Source organism: Catharus ustulatus, chromosome 20 (genome assembly GCF_009819885.2).
Source record: "Catharus ustulatus isolate bCatUst1 chromosome 20, bCatUst1.pri.v2, whole genome shotgun sequence".
Taxonomy (NCBI): Eukaryota; Metazoa; Chordata; class Aves; order Passeriformes; family Turdidae; genus Catharus; species Catharus ustulatus.
In genome coordinates this window covers 8,782,797-8,800,151 of record NC_046240.1, presented here as the reverse complement: position 1 = coordinate 8,800,151, position 17,355 = coordinate 8,782,797, and the positions used below count along the sequence as shown (strand labels likewise).

At 41.8% G+C, this 17,355-nt stretch overlaps 1 protein-coding gene across 4 annotated transcripts in view; it reads right to left on the bottom strand.

The window, feature by feature from the left end:
- HELZ (helicase with zinc finger) overlaps nt 1-10,858 on the bottom strand; it is an 85,836-nt gene extending 74,978 nt beyond the window's left edge. For 3 of the 4 annotated variants that reach the window (XM_033076768.2, XM_033076771.2, XM_033076770.2), the window contains exon 1: nt 10,789-10,858. Coding sequence is in view for 1 of the 4 variants with exons in the window: in XM_033076772.2 (XP_032932663.1) it covers nt 10,789-10,795 (7 nt within the window). In the remaining 3 variants the exon portion in view is untranslated. The remainder of the gene's footprint in view (nt 1-10,788) is intronic. The other variant, XM_033076772.2, reaches the window with a different exon arrangement.
- Between the last annotated feature and the right edge of the window lie 6,497 nt (nt 10,859-17,355).

Here is a 17,355-nt window from a genome sequence, read left to right as displayed (position 1 = left end):
TATTTTCCTTACCTATTGTGGTAAAATAACCCAACCTTTGCCTTGAGAAAATACAAATTAAATAAAAACCCAAATCCCTTTTATTCAAGCTTCCAGACGGGAATAAAATAGAGCTGCACAAAACAGAGAAATGACTTACAGAGACATACAGAAGAAAAAATGCACTTTTCCAGTGTCATGACATACACATAATAAATAATCCCACTCTAAAAAATCACTTAATGAATGAGAGAAAATAATGACTGTACTGTACAAACATAACAGAGAGGAAAAGGATGGTGCATCTTTCATACACAGGGTACAAGAAGGAAATACATTAAAAGTGCCCTTTTTTTTTTTAAGAAAAATGTAACAGCAGAGATCTCATGCACTCATCTATTGCAATTATGGCTGAAGTCCGTAATAGCAGTTAAGGAGTTCTCAGAAATGCACTGTACACCTTACAGAACAAATACAAAAGCCTCCACCCTTGAGAGAGGACAATCTAATCAGTTTTCTCAAGTAACTGAATTACTTTGGCTAATGTTGTACAACTCCAGGCAAAATGACCCTACTTTCAATTCCAAAAATGATGTTAAATCTGAAATGGAGCATACAGAATGAGGAAAGCACATTTCAAGGTTTTATTCCATAGCATAACAGCAGCAAGAATCCTGCTCTGAGACCTCTGAGGAACATCATATGCTGTTTGGGGAAGGGAAAAAGGGGAAAGAAGAGGATCATGATGCCCCTGACTGTTAAATGCTTAGACTATCCTTCCACATTGAAAAATCAGAGACAGTAACATAAATGAGGAGGTCAAGTGATCTCTGGCCACATAAATGAAGCTTTGAGTCTGATCCTGTAAACTTAAAGTATCGAATAAACACCACCACGTTTACTGAAAAAGGAAGAAGAGCCTGTGGGTGGTTTGTCATTCACATAAAAACAGGCAATTGAGATTAAGAGCAAATGCCTTGTGCATCTGGATCCTCTGCAGGCTTTAAAGCACTTTACATACATCACAGATAGTAACAAGTTACATTTTTTTGCATGCCAGTTATGACTTCAGTACAGACTACTAAGTGATTATTAACACTTTATTACCTTTACTAATCTCTTTTATTTTCATTTTGGAAATAGCAGCAAAAGGACAATCTGTGCAGGCAGCAGCAGCAACACAGACACAGACAGACTGGATATCTTTGGCACAAAATCTGGAAATAACTCATGGCCTCAGCACTTGCAACCATCCCATCCACCATATCTCTAACACTTTCACATCTTGCCTTTAAAAAGATCCTTTTTCACACAGCTGTCTGAAAACATCACCTGTCCTGATGAAGCTAAGCAAAACACCTGGCAAGTCAAAGCACAGAATCTAAGTGACATGGGCTGGTGCTAGCTGAAAGATATTCACAGCCAACAGATACAAGGTTCCTATTTAAACAAAGCAAATATATATACACATATTGCATTCATTAACTTCACAGAACAAATACTGGGTTGTAAAGTTCGATACTCTGAGGTTGTGTGAGGACAAAAGCATCTGTACAAGCTTATGCTGGCCTCCTGTGTGCCTGAATTATGATGATATTGCTTTAACTGTGTTAGTCACAGAGCACATTTTCCAAGGGCTACCTGGCGGAATGAGCGGAGGCTGCTGCTAATGGAAATCCAGTGAAATACTTCAGCACAGGGGCTGGGGCCTTATTTACTGCATGCTACTCAAATCTTATTCAAAGGACAGCATTTGAAAGTTTTCATTAACTTTTCAATAATGCCTACAATACTGAGACCCACCACTTTACAAGAATTAAGAAAATGTCTTTATCAATCTGACAATATTCCCATTTTACAGTGAATTAAAAAAGAATACACAAGGTTAAAGTTCTTACATTCACATTAAGAGATCTAGAAGTGATTTCTCCCCATTATGCTCTGCCTGTACTGTAGAGTCCTTTTACATGACCAATGCAGAGCACCTGGTGTCTGCAGAGGGACTTGGGAATATCCAGCATTTTTCTACCACACATGGGAAAATTCATTAAAAATACAGAAAATGAAGTGTAGCCAAGATGAGGCTTAAGTAGGATTTGCCTTCTTTTTTGCTATTCCCTGCTCCATTTCAGAAACACCTTCTAATTTATGCAGATAGCAAAACTGTATTCCAACAAACAACTGTATTACCATTATAAAATAAATATGTACCCACACTGCACAACCTCCCTTCTATTTCTTTTGAATACTAATATTCTCCTCATTCAACCACCCCCATCTCTACATGTATTGTACATAATTCTGCAAAAATCTGCATTTTGCACCTTCTGTTTAAATCCAGTCACTGTTTCCTCTGTGTTGCAGGAAGGTAGAGCTGGGAGGAAACAGGAACTTGGTATCAGGAAAACAGAATGGGAATTTTCTGTGCTCTCATTTTTATCCAAAATCACACCAGGGAGGAATGCAGGAGCCCCAGCCTTCAAATTAGGGAGGAATCCTGTTTAGCTGAGGCTGAAGCATATTCACTGCAAGGATTATCTTTTACATTTGTACTTAATGCTGATTTGACCAATGCTGAGAAGATTTTCACAAGGTTGATCACAAGTACATCCTTGGCAGAAACATTATACAATAACACATCTCAACTTTTCACAAAGCAGCACTACAGGTCATTAGATTATTTCTTTTCTAATTTACCATGAACACAAGCATATATTTCTAGAAAAAATGGAATAATGTCGGCAGAATCTTTCTCTCCTCGATAGCACCCAGAAAATCAGATTATGAAAGACACCTACCATGGGAAATTTCAACCCAAATAATTAAAATCTGGCAAGCAATAACCAAGTGAAACGAGGAGTATGTCATAGTAAGCATCAGGTAACATAATAATAGGTGGTGCTTCTGCCCCACCTAAAGTTTTTGGCTCCTTCATAGAAAATCTTTACGTAAACAATCTTTCATAATAACCGGTTAACAACAGGAATTTGTACTTCATATACCTCTATGTTCACACTGCTTTTTGAGAATAGAGTTTCTCACACTTATCCAAGATGAGGGCATTTTAATTGAAACACTGTCCCATGGTTACCATTTTATCCCCATAACAACATCACCAATTACTTACTTTGAAAAAATGCATTAGAAAAGTAATTTAATCTTTGCTTCTGTTAATGAAGTTTGCCAGAGAAAAACAAAGGGAAGAATCAGCACTGCACGACCAGTCAGCACCAACCTACAGGACTCAAACCCAAACACACTTTACAGAACAATATCCATATTCTAAAAGCTGGTTTAAGCACCATAATCCACAGCTTTCCAAACTATGCCTTACTTGTGTCAGAACTTCTCAACACTTGAGTAACAACACAACTCCTGTCTCTCTACACTAGGGTTTAGTAATGATTTTGACCAATAAATGAACACTACTCATCTTAAGGACTTAGCCAGTCCTGCAGTTCCTAGTATTGTTCTCCAGTGAGTCACAAGGTAGTGCCAGAAGTCCTCTCTGAGAAATGTCTGTTCTATGATATAGTCACATCTGTGTCGATGTGACTAAACATGTGTCACCTCATTTTCAAAATGCCAAGCAAGTGCCAAACTGTGTTCCCAAGGAATGTAAAGGGGAGTCAAAGAAGATTCCCAAGCATCATTTCAACACAGGACACATATCAGTAGATGTACAAATATATTTCAGGAGCTTAAATGCAAAAACAGGTCACAAAGTTTTCCAGAGCTCACTGAACCCGCCACTCATGCAGCACAGTCTGCAGAGAGCACTTGACCATAGTTCATTTGCCAAATTCCCCAATTTAATCAGTCTCAGAGACAGAATCAAAATTAGCAGCTCCTAACCCTCAGTCTCATGTTCAATTCACAGTTTCATCTAATACAGCTGTATTTGGATTTCAGAAATAAAAGTGTTTTTAAACTAGGAATTATTTATCACAGCATATTCCCATTTCAAAAACCTCAGGCAAACTCTTCCCCACCCCCAGCAGCCCAGCAGTTCCAAAGCTCTGTGGTTCAATCCACATTTTCTCTTCTTAACAGGATATTGTAGCAATGCTGAAACAGTCTTCCCTCAAATGTCAAACTTTCACTTTTACACAAGAACCTTCTCCACTCCTGACATGACCTAACACTGCAAGGCAACACCCTCCTGGAAGCAGCTCTAACTGAAAAGCACAGCTTTGATCCCCAGGGCAAGTGCAGATACTACAGGTATCTATCACAGTTTTACAGTTGGATAAATGGGAAAAAAAATAAAAGCCCCAAGTTCATTTGCTGTTTGAGATGCAAAATATAAATCCCTCTTTCAATCCATTCAAAAGGCAAAGTTTATAAAAAACCTTCACGCTGAACATCAGGTACATTGCACAGGTCACAAACTGAGCACAGGAATCAGCCAGAGCATTGTGGCACAAAACAGGAAAAATTTCTTTCAATATACTTCAGCCTTCACTGCAGCTTTATAATGAACTTTAATTTATTATAGTAGTGAATAATACTGTGACTGAGTTTTTTGTTACGCATTTACACAGTGCTTAGCACAAAAGGGTCCTACCATAACGGATTTAATAACACAATCATGCCACCCACAGATCCTCCAAACACATCTTTCCCCAAACCATGCCTATTATGTAACTGTACATGGTATTTTTGTGCACAGTTTTGAAAGTTCAAAGCAGTAACTAACCCTCCACCTCTAAAAACTGCTATCTTTGTTGTAAATAACCTTTGAAATTCATTTTTACAAGACTGTGCTTCAAATAGTTTGGCGTAATACAGCTAAGCCTAGTTTGGGGAGCTGTCTTGTAACCTGCATTTTAATTACATTAACCTTTCTGCATATGGATAATGCTTTTATAATGTCCCTGTTTCCTCTCCTCACATGCCTGACCATGGTAGTACCAACAGGTTCAATTTTTAGACTCTTTCAAGAATAGAATATGGATTCCCAAGTTCTCCCCTCAAAGCAACACCACAATGTGAATCCAGAAGACATTTCCCAATAGAACTTGCCCTCCTCATTCCTTTTGAAAGGAACATTAGTGATTCAGTCACGTATTTGAAACCCCACTCAAAGAACTGCATCAGCAGGAATGAGCAACGATCCTGCTGTGGTTAACAGCATAATCCTGACAAAACTTGGGAAGCAGAGGAGCAGTGTCTAGCCCAGCCAAACAAATACAAACAAAACTACAGCCAAGTAATATCAGTCAGTTCAAACGACAAAACAAATGTCCTGCACCATTCCAAATGTGTGAGTGTCTCAAGATATGGCCAGAGCACAGTTACCTCAAAATCATTTGCACAAACAACCATAATCAAAAACATCACTGGAATAAAAGACCCACAGCACTGAGTTAGCACAGATTCTGAAGTATGCAAAAAACATTCCCCTTAATGACCTCCCTGGGTAGATAATGAGAGAAATCCAATAAATTCTGGCTCCCAAGATAACAGAGGAGGAGATGCAAGGCAGCTATTTGGGAATGGCTATTTGGGAATCCCAGTCGAGGGGGAATTTAGTTGAAACCCATGAAGGAATATTACTTGGGAACAGAGGCCAACTGCCCACCCCTGTCCTCCCAAAATTTTTAAATTTTCATTTTAAAAAAATAGAGATTACCTTACATTAAGCAAAAACATAGATCAAGAAGAAATATTATTTTACATGCTGCCAAAAACACTATGCTTTTCATTTGTGGCATTCTCCATTTATGATGTTCACAAAGATGTGTTACCTTCTTGGTTTGCTGAACCACTAAACATTTTCCAGCAAATTAAACACTCGTGCCACATTACTAGCAACCAAGATTCTTGAAAACAGCTCATGTTACAGATTTCCCTCTTGCCAGTGGGGTCTGAAGGGCTATGAAAGACCTTTTAAGCATATTTAAGCACCATAATTTTTAGTGTTTTGATGAATACAGTATTTTTGCTATATGTAACTATGGGGGGAAAAAACCCAGACTGTGAAATTCACAGACTGAAAGATCATTTCTAAGTAACACTTACCCTAACTACCATAAAACCAGCTCAGACGAGTCCGCACAGTGCTCACATTTCTATCCTTCACTTCCTGCCGCTGCAACATTCAAAATTTCATACCAAACACAAACCTACTGTTCTTTTTCTTCCAACATTTCATCATTACAGCTCCAAGAATCACTAGCCTTGCTACTGCTCACAAACAGGAGCATGAAACTTATTTCCCCAAACCACACATAAGCCAAAGATTCAAAACATTCACCTCAGACACATCATTCTTCATGCAAGTGATATTTCCCAGGACTAACAGCAAGAAATGGTAAAATAGCTCCCAGCCACATCTCCAAAACATATCTCTACATAACATCACCTACAAAACTTCTTGCTACCAGCTCAGCAGCACTGTGTATCCACTGCTTCTGGGAAAACCTGTGCAGTTCAGTGCTTTTAATACTAAATTACCTTCCTGCTAAGGTTCAAGCCTTCTAACACCTGACAAAGACTCCATGCCATTCAGAAAATCTGACAATTTGTACTCATTCAAAAGTAGGATGGGGCCACAGTCACCACTCAAACTTTGTAGTCATGAAATGGAACCTCTCAGTGTAGTAAAATTAATTTAAGGAGGAAAAGATTGAAATCTATCATTTCTTATCTGGCTTTCCTGTAACAAGGTTGTAATTTGGTATTATGGAGGACTCTGAGAAAAGACTGGATAAATAACCAGTCCATTTCTAATTTACAACAATGAATTTGCATACAAAATTATATAGGAATATTTGGGTATTACGTTATAGCCCCATTAAGCATCCTTTAACTTCAACTGGCACTGCAATAGAAATGCAACAGAAAAACAAATTCTCACCCATGGGTAATTACAATCTCCCTGCTTAAATTCCCAATCCCTTCTTTTCCTACAGTAATATTCACTTTTCTGTGTTTCTCAGACATGAGGGATTGCTTCAGTTGGAAGCCTCATGTTGTAAACATTCGTGTGAAAAGAAAAGCTCAGTAAGCAAGACTGTTTTGGAATAAGGAACCTGAGTCACATATCAGCGTCACCATAATGAAATCCCCAGAAGCTGGTCTGTTCTTGTGGAGCAGCCTTTGACCTTGCAGACTCCAAATTTCCCTGTCTATGAACTTTAGTTATTTTCTCCCACCCCAAAGCATTTGGGGAAAACAAATATTGATTTTTCCAGTCAGTATCTCCAGAAGACCAAGCATTCCTTCAGATTTTTTTATAATTCCATACCAACGCTGCGTGAAAACTTTTGGAAAACCAGTCTCTTTTAAAACATTCTCATTCCTTGTTGAAAAAGAATGGCAACCACAGAAGTCTGCACTAAGGGGAGGAAGAAATCCAACACATTAAGTACCATGTCTTTAAATATATGTCATTGATACATATAAACACAAGTGCTGCCTTGCTGCCAAAGGCCACGAAAGAGATAGCAAGACAAACAAGAACGAAAAAGGAAGGTCTTGTTTGTTTTGAAAATCTAACTCACAATCCTTCCATTTATGGGGGGAAAAAATACATGTACCATATAGTGAAAATGAGATTTTGCCACAGCATCTCAGCAAAAGAAGTGAGAAAGGATTCAACTGCTGCAATTCGAGTAGGAGGGAGGGTTGGGATTACAAAATTTGGAATTTTCCCCCCCCATGATGAGCCACTGGCAGCGTTGCACAGACAGGAACACTGGGGATCTGCTTCCTTCCAGGAAGAGGCTCCAGCAATGCCAGGAGAAACGTCAGGACAGGACTGAGGCTCGCTGGGATTCTTGGCCTACTGATCCCCCAGGCAGGGGAATTCCAGCTGTCCAACCACTCTATCCCTAAGCTGGAACAGGGTCACACCATCCTTCCTTCTCCTGCTCCAAGCCAGCTTCCATGACTTTCCCCAGTTACTCAGGTTGTACACAGGGGATGGAGTTAAATTAATTCCAAAGACCTTTTTAATTTAATTTCCCTCCTGCTACCAGACCTGTGAGGTCCCACTGACTTCAGGAGGGGATGCCAGTGAGGTGAGACATTCAGGGGCTTTAATAACCTGAAATGCTCCAGCAATTGCTTCTGCCATTAGTAAAATGAAACACCAAGAATAATGTTCAGTAGCAAATATAAGATGGTAGTAAATAATAAATAAAAACAAACCAACACACTGAAAATCAGGAAGAATACCCAGCTATAAATGCAAAGGGGATTTTACTAACAAAAATAATTGCCAACAATGGAGAAAAAATTTCATCAGACAACAGAGTTGGAACACATCAGTGATATTATTGCCCAGCTCCTACACAGGCTCTTTCACCCACAGGCATCAGAACTCCTTATAAGCCAGTAAGGTTCACTATCCCTATTTTAAATTCCTCCAAAAGAAAGCACAAACAGGTGAAGTGATTTGCATCAGGCTCTCCACATCTCTCAAACCTGTACCTTACCCAGCTGGGAATATCCCCTCTTCAAGCTTTCCAGACACTCTGACTTACATCTTTTGAAATGAGAAATTCTCTATGAATCCAGCCTTTGAGCAGAAGTTCTCTCCAAACCACAGCCCTTCTTCTACACCCAATCTCCTCACACTGAACTCAAAGCCCAAGAGGAACTTCTCTGAAACCAGGGAGATTTCACAAAGGATCCTCCATAACACACCAAGAAGCAGAACTGGGACAAATTAGAGAATAAAATGCTGCTTCCACATCTCCCTTTAAGTTTTAGTCTGATGGGAAGAGGTAAAAACAACCCTCCAAACAAGCAAACAAAAAAATCCCAAAGCAGACCAAAAAACCCCAACAAAATCATCTATTACAACATTTCAAGTCTTTAAGCCATGACTTTAACAAGCCTCTACCCCAGAAAAAAATCATCTATAATCTGGCTCACCTAAAAAGGCACAGTGCCTGTACAAATTAAAAGAAGGAAAATACACACTGTACATTTCATAAGTCCAAAAAAATCACAGAGGTGAAGAGTGATAAAGGAAATGTCATTTCAGCTAGGAAAAATAAAGAAGTAATTTTTGCTTTCAGAACAAATTACAAAGAGAACTCAATTTATCAGTAATAACATAAAATGTTCCTTCACTTACCAATAAAGAAAAATTGCTCTGCTAATTAAAGTTCAACAAAAAAAAAAATCTTAACTCAGTTTGTGCCACTCATAATTTCTGTGCTGTAAAAGCCAAGCCTACCAAAGTCTGATTCCCTGGGTTTGCACCCCAAGGAGGTGGAGGGAATTTGGGGGCCCTCTCAGACACTTTCCCCTCCTCTAAGTTTGAACTGAATGCACAAAATCAACTCCTCCCTATAGACCTGCCCAGAACTCCCAAACTGTCCCCATCACAAAAGCTTTGCCATTAAAAAAAAAAAAAGAAAAAAAAAGAGTTTTCATTCACAATCTGCTATGGCTCAAAAGTACTGAAACAATCAAATTTAACACACGTTATTTTAAAGCCTTCCTATTCTACCTATCAGTCTTGAAAAATAATGCAAACTTTCCAAGTATCACTTGCTTATTTTTTTATTTTTTTATAAAGGAACAGGTCTTTTCTTACATAAAGAATGGCAGGTGGTGTATTTTATCCCTTGCCTTGCTTCAATTACACTAATTATTAAGAACAACAACATTAGACGGTGTCAACAATCCAAACCATCCCAACAGGACCAGCCATGGTGATACACTCAATCTGTCAATGGGGATATCCATTTTCAGGGTATTTTTCTGTCTCACAACTGAATTCTTTTATTTTTTTCAATGAACAGTGAAATGTGTTCTTTTAAAACTTCCTCTCAAGCTCGCTGTACTTTTGATAATGTAAAAATCCTATTACCTTGTTAACTCTTACTCATTTTGTCATTAATTGGGAAGCAGCCTTGCAACTGTTTCCCCGCAGTTATTTCTTAATTTCCATCAATGATATGTTTAATCACGTTACTCTAATCAAACAGCAATTGCCTAACAAAGCGCTGTAGCCAAAACAACTGCACTCCTTTGGAAATGAAGAAAAGGACACATCCCACTGCAGAAGGGGTAACACAGATCCTTCTCCTGCCTGAGGATTTGCCCAAAAAATATACATCTAAGTGTCTGCTGGAAGGGCTGAGTTGCAATGTGCAGTGGAAGCTCTCCTGTTCTCAGTTTCAGAGCTGATCCAGGGTATAAAAGCTGCTCTCGGGACCTGTGTTAAACCTCCCAACTTCACTCCACTCTCCCTGCCAAAGCTTCCTGCAGAAAACAAAAACAGAAGCTCATCTGCCCACCCTTCAACCGCTCCGAGGGGGTAATTTTACAACAGCTGTTAAATTCTTCCAATTTATTTTTCCATCCCTCCACAAACCCTACCTACCCCATTTGTTTTTTTCCACGTCTGTTTCACCACTGCTATTTCCCGACCGTCTCTCCCGTCCCCTCCCGCCCCGCCCGGTACAAAAACAAAGCTGCCTCCCACCCCCCCTGCATCCCCCCCGGAGCACCCCCGGCTCGTGCGAGGCATCCCCGGCTCTGGGGCCCAGCCCCTGGGCCCGGCCGGGCGCGGGGCCGCTCCGCCCGCCCGCGGGCCCCGGGGAGCGCGGCGGCGCCGGGGTCCGGCCGAGCGCCCCGTAAACACCCCGCGAGCGGCGGCCGCCGCAGGCCCTCCGCGGACACAGGGCCCGCTCCCGCCGGCACCGCGCGGCCCCCGCGGCCCGCACCGCCCGCCCCGCCGGCCGCGGAGCCCCGCGGGTCCCCCGAGGGCGCGGCGGGGCAGCGGGCGGCCGGTGCGGGCCGCGCTCGGTGCCCGCGGGGGCGGTCGGGGAAGTCCCGACTTACCTGTCATTACTTTCTACGCCATCTTGGATCCACTTGTCAACGTCCCACAAAGCATTGTGGGAAAGGCCGGCCCTCCCCTCGGCCCGGAAGGCGGAGGGCGGCGGTGTGAGGGGACGGGACGGGGACGGGAATTGCTTGGGCATGGGGATTGGGACGGGGACGGGAGTGGGGTCCGGCTGGGGCCCAGGACCGGAACGGAACGGCGATGGGGACAGGGTCCGCCATAGGGGAGGGGGACCGGGACCCGCTGTCCCCTCAGCCCGGCGGCCGCTGAAGCGCAGCCCGGGGTCCCCTCACGGGACAGCGTCCGGGGCCACGTCCGCGCCGCCCGCGCTAGAAACCGGCAACTTCGAGGGGTTTTCTGTGTTTTCTTTATTTTTTCTGTTTTTTTTCCCTCTCCCCTGGGTTCGGAGCGCAGCTGCGGAGCCCGAGGGTCGCTGGCGGGGCCGGTACCGGCGGGCGGGGGGGGCAGAGCCGGACACGGAGCCCAGCCCTGAAAAAACGAGAAATTGCTTGGAAATTACTTTTCCTCGTGGTTTTTTCTACTGCGTGAGTTGGATTTTTTTAATGTGCGTGAATATTTGGTTTTGGTGGAATTTTTTTCGTTTCGTTTTTTTTTTTTTTTTTTTAATTATTTTCCCGTGGCTTTTTAAAGTTCCTCCTCTAAAAGAACCTTGGGGGAGGCGGCTGCGGGTGCCGAGGCTGCTCTCGCTGTCACCGTTTTCCAAACCCATCTGCCCGTGCTCAAGGACTGCTGGCTCCTCATGACTCCCAGAAACTGCTTTGCATAACAGTTTTATTTTCATGGAGTGATCTTCCCTGTTCGCTGTGTTTTCGGACTCTTTGGCAATCAGTTAATACCTACGCTGGTTTGCAAACTGGCTTTTTCAAGGCGTTACCGGCTTAGCTGCCGTGGATGGGTGCCCTGTGCTCTGCACAGGCTGTTGTGCTTTAACACAAAGTGGACAAGGAACTGGAGAAAAGCAGCTTACTTCAGGATCTTAGGAAAGTTTATCACCAAAACAGAATTCCAGTATTTTTTAAAAACTTTTCCTTCCCCTTTAAGTGAAATAAGATCCAGATCATTTTAGTATTGGATCTTCCTGTGAAATGTATTTACATTTATATTTAAATTTACGTCTAATGCCTCATAACTCTTTGAAGAATAACCAGCAGCCAAGCCTCTGATGCGTTACCACTGCAAGAAAATACTTGTGCCCAAGATGTTTTCAATATTCATAATGTAATGCATTTAAAAAGAGAAAGCTCCTTGCAACAATGTAAATACAGGAGGAAATAAAACTAAATAAATCCTTTGCATTTGCCGCCCCAGTCTTAAACCAGTCTACTTTTTAATTCAACTTCATAACTAGTTGGGAGTGCAGTTGTGCTGTCGCAGAGGGGAGTGTGGGTGGTCCAGCCTCAGCCCAGGAGATGGCATTTCAGGATAAAACCCTCCTGTGGAACTTGCCACAGGCCATCTCTGCTGTCCTGCTGCCAGCCTGACACCTTTCCCAGAGCTGTGACTTGTGTTTTCCATGGCCACTGTGCAAAGAACAGGGATCAAAGAAAGCTGAAACCATGTTTAGGATCCAGCTGTGTCACTCAGTCCAGGCTGAAATGGAGTTAGTTAGTCCTTTTACTTTTGAGGCTGGTTGTCTTTAGTTCCTAGTGAGCTTTATCTTACTGGTCTTCTTTTCCTTAAAAAACGCAAAGGTTTTCTTCAAAATAAACAATAATTACAAAAAGCAGTGAAAGATAGAATTATCAATGCATGCATATTTTTAGATATAAGCACATCCTCTGAATTCAATTTGGAGAAGACAGAAATTTAGTTGGGTTTCCTTTTCATGTAAGCTTTTCTTGAGTCCATTTGTTCTGACTGCATTTTTTACATAATGTGCTTAGAAAAAAATTGCATGGGAGTGACTTGAGTTATTGGAGGATTTGTTCAGTGACAGACCCCAACCTTATCACTGTCTCTGCTGATTTAAGGTTCCAGATTGGATGCACCAACAGGCACAGGCTGTGAAAAGGTGGCAGCTCTGCCCTGTAGGACCAGCCCAGGAAGGAGCTGGGGAGGACCATGGGAATCCCACTGTATAAAACAGGACATGGAGATGTGCCCTTGCACCCCGTGCTTTTAAGGATCTTGGTATTTTAACCCTTTTAGCTCCCACATGAAGGAGGTTTTAGTCTATTTTGTGTTGCATAAACCCTCAGTGGAGGTGCCAGAGGCTGGACAGGGAGCCAACAACTTGGGGATGGGGGTGGCTGCCAAGCACTGCCCTGTTCAAGCAGAGCCTGCAAGCTTGGAACAACTCTCCTGTTTTCATGTGCTGTCCCCTCCAAGCTCTTTTAAAGTCCTTTTTCCAGATAGAAAGATGAATAGTGTTGGTCCAAAACAAATGGGGCTCCAATGGTTTTTAACCCTGGAAATTCTGCTCAAAGTGAGAATCATAGCAACTAGATTAAGGGATGACATCCCAAATCCAAAAGGCCTAAAAAAACTAAATTTGACTTTAGAATCACTTCTGTAGTAACACCTCAGCAGTCAGAGAATGGTCCAGGAACTGGTTACAGACTGTCTGGAAAGAAAGAGACTTCTTGTAGCTTTCATTGACGTTTCAATATAGTATGAAAGGATAATTTAACAAAATAAGATTATAATAGTATTATTATATTCCTACCAGTATAAGAACTCAGTATCTATCTATATGAGACATCTCTTTCTCTTTCCTTGATGTGCATTACCTCAGTGAAAAATGCAATTTTGCCTTCCAACCTCTGCTCTCCAGCACATCATTCACAACCCCCCAGGGTGAGCTGACAAGCCAGGCTGTCACTGAGCACTGGGCAAAGCTCAGACCCAGATGTGTTACATGCTGACCACTGCCTTACATTTCCAGAATTGTCCAGACTTCCTAAATTCCTGGAATTCAATGGGGTTTCATGGCAAGAGAGCTTGCAGTGCTAGACTTCTGCTCAAAGAGACTGGGAGCAGGGGGTGACACAGTCTGGGGGGAGAAGGAAAGCAACAGTGGATGTTGGAAATGTAAGAAACACCAAAGGCATAATGGGGAAGCATGAGAGAGTAACAAAGACAAGGAATTCCCCCTCAGCATCATGAGACTTGACAGGATTCAGATCCTCAAAAGCCTAACAGTGATATTTCTAGGGACTTATTATAATAGTACAATTTTTTAAAACCCTCCAATGAATGCAGCAATATCAAACTCAATTCCACTTGTATATTTTTTAGAATTTTTAAATCTTTCAAATCTGAAAACAGCAATTTCTTACTGGATGTCAGAAAGCCCACCCTGCCAGAGACCATGTGTAGAGCAGCCTGTAGAGCAGCCCTAACACATCCTGTCTCCCTACTCTTCAGTCAGGATTCTGTAACTGATGCTGGCTCACAGGGCTTCCCCCTATTCTGTGAAGCTGGGAGCCATGCCCTGGTCCTTGGGGAATCCAGGCTCCTTGCCAACCACCAGGGGCTTGAAAACCTGGGGCCACTCAGGGCTGCCAGGCTCCCTGCCATGAAGCAGAGATCTGAGCAGAGCACTGAAAGGTGTGGCACAGATTTTGGCAGAGATGGGAACTCTCAAACCCTCACTTGCTCCAGGCCTAATGGAGACTTGGTAGCCAAAAAGCCCTGGAGCCCTGGCTCGCCCAGGAGCTGCACACTTGGAATCACAACTGCAGTTTGGTTTCTACTTTTCAAAACAAAACTATTCTAATTATTTGAAACTTATACTGCTTATACTTTTTTTCTTTCTCTTCTGCTTTCACAGGCAATTCAGAAAATCAATTTCCATTCTGTGTTCAAGTTCACTCCCATTTCTGGGAACTGGTATTTCGTGAATACAGAAAACTTCATTTTCAATCAGCTCTGCTCATGCTGTCTAACCAGAATCCAGGAAAAACCATTACAATTAACATGTAAGAGTAATAATAGAATACATTCAGCAGGGAATTGCCTCCCTGACCCTGCAGCCCAACATCCCAGCAGGCTTCTTGAACAGATTGTTCACCCCTGAGCAACAAAACAACAGGAGGCCTTTCTCAATGGAAGTGCCAGACAGATTGCAGCAACAGGAGCAATGTTTTTATTGTCTTAGCACACTGGACCTTTATAAATTTTTGAACTCCCTCAGAAGCAGCAATCATGGGAAAGTAACAGAAGTTAAGTGGTTTAGCCTCTGCCACAAACAAGGCAGTGGTAGACCTAGGATTAGATAGCAACAGTAGTTCTTAGTCTTGGTACAACAAAGCAAACTCTTTCTAGGCAGCCATTAATGCCTGGTTATTAGGCTGAAGAGTAGCAAGTTTTGATTTTCCAGCATGAAAATTCCCCTGGAATTCCTCCAGAGTCCTCTAATGAACAGATGATCTCAACTTTAATCTTTCTTCATAATTATCCAAGGGTAACATTTTAACGTGGACTTCTTAAGCACATGTAATTTCTAGAGCAAGTAATATTCAAACTAATTCATTTCTCCTTTGATCCACAAAATGAGAGCATTGAGAAGCAACCAGCAACAAGGGGATGTTGAGGGTACACTAAGGAGATAGAAAGTACAAAGGTCAGAGTAATGGGATGGTCTGATGCCACACTGTCAAAAAGATCTTCAGTCTCTGTGCATTTTTAAGAAGCTGGCATGTCTTTATGCTGACCTTTGAATTTCTCATGGAGGAGTTATATCTGACATAAATCTGCATTGTTGAGATGAACTAGCACCAAAAATTTAGAGCTTTTTTCCAAGCAACCTGAATGTGACAACACTTTTGAGATAGACTCAAGATACCCTTCCATTTTCATCAATGGTAGTCTGCAAGAAAAAAACAACAAAAACAACCAAAAACAAAAAACCCCCTCAAACTTCAGGCTAAATAGATTCTTTTCCACTCACTTGGAGTTACCCTATAGCCTAATAATTCCAGAGTGTTATTTTAAAACTTCTATTTTACCTTTGTGATGTATGGGGAGGGAAACCCTGAGGAATTCTTGCTCCTGGTAACAAATACTCAGAACACAGCAGAAGTCTCACTCTGAGGACAGGGAGGGAGTCTGCCTTGGGCAGTATGTTCCAAATCAAGACTAAAGTGTTCCAAGTGTGAACAAAATCTCTTTCAGATCAAAAGGCACACAGCTTGATCATCATGGATCTTTGGCACAAATACAGACCATGAAAGTGAACCTTCTCAATCCTTCTGAACTGAGATTAAGGAGATACCTGAGCTGTTCAAAGATAAGAGCTCTTCCACGTTCTTTCTAATGCTGACAGCAAAAGGTGGCTGTGAGGGGAGAGAAATCACTTCATCTCTCCAACAAACTCATGCTCTAAATCCAGCCAAAGGCAGCAGAGAGGGATAGAACCTGGACAGAGAAGGAGGAGAATCTGCAAGAAATCCAGAAAGAAGAGCCAGGGAACCACTGAAACATTCTACTCCAGGATAATAATGAAAAGAGGGCTGGCTGGGGAAACAGGTCCAACATATCTGGTAGAAGCATCAGAGGCTTAAATGCTTGGGGTTGAAGATTTCAGACCAGACTGCAACTGGAAGGAAAATGTTTATGATAAGAACAGGGAGAGGCCAGTTCCCACTTCCCCTGATGACCCATTGTTCCCCTCTCTGATAGCTCTTGCCTCAGTTTCCAGATGATATATTGTTTTTTAGGATACTTTGTCCATTGTTCTGGCAGAAGCCTCCCAATGGCCAGGACATCCCATGCTCAGAAACGATCATGACAAGATTTCAAACAACTTGTACAACTGGGATCATAGTACAATTCAGGAAGTTAGATGGCAAACATTCTATGCATTCTGAATACCTGTTCCTCTTCCTTCCCTTACTGAGAGAGTTCAGCTGCCTTTTTGTTGTTTAAATGTAGTGAACTGGATTGGTAAGGCTTTGACAGTTACAAGCCTTCCAAATTACATTCCCAAGTTTCCCATCAGCTATGTCCAAAGTCTGCATTTCAAATGCAAATCACTGTTCACAAGTTTCCATCTTTTCCTGTCCCTTCAGACTTCCCTCACTTAAAAATGCCTGTTTGGAATTTCCCAATTTCTGTGTATTCACATAAAAAGAACACTAGTCTGAATGAAGCTCAGGGTGCTTGTAAAGAGGTGGGATTTATGTAAGTCTCAATACATCATTTACAATGGTAGTCTCTACTTAATTAATTATGAACAGAATGCTTATGGCTAGCATTAAAAATCATTCCAAACCAGAGCAAATTCAACAGAAGTTCCATTGACTCTTACTACACTATTTGTTCTACTATTTTACTTCCTTGAAAAAAACAGACCAGGGGGAAAAGTCCACAGCTTCCCTCTCTTTACAAGGAGGTTAAAGTAAATAATAGGGCCTTATCTGTTCAGAATATAACACACTCATGATGAGGAGCAGCAGCTTCCAGCTTAGCTAAATGATTATTTGCCATTGTAGCCCTTAAAAACTGTAACAAGAAAACAGGTAAAATTAGAGACTTGCACCAAGCAACCAGAGGTTTAGGTACTTACTCATGTATTGATTGCTCTGGCAGTTCAGAATTAA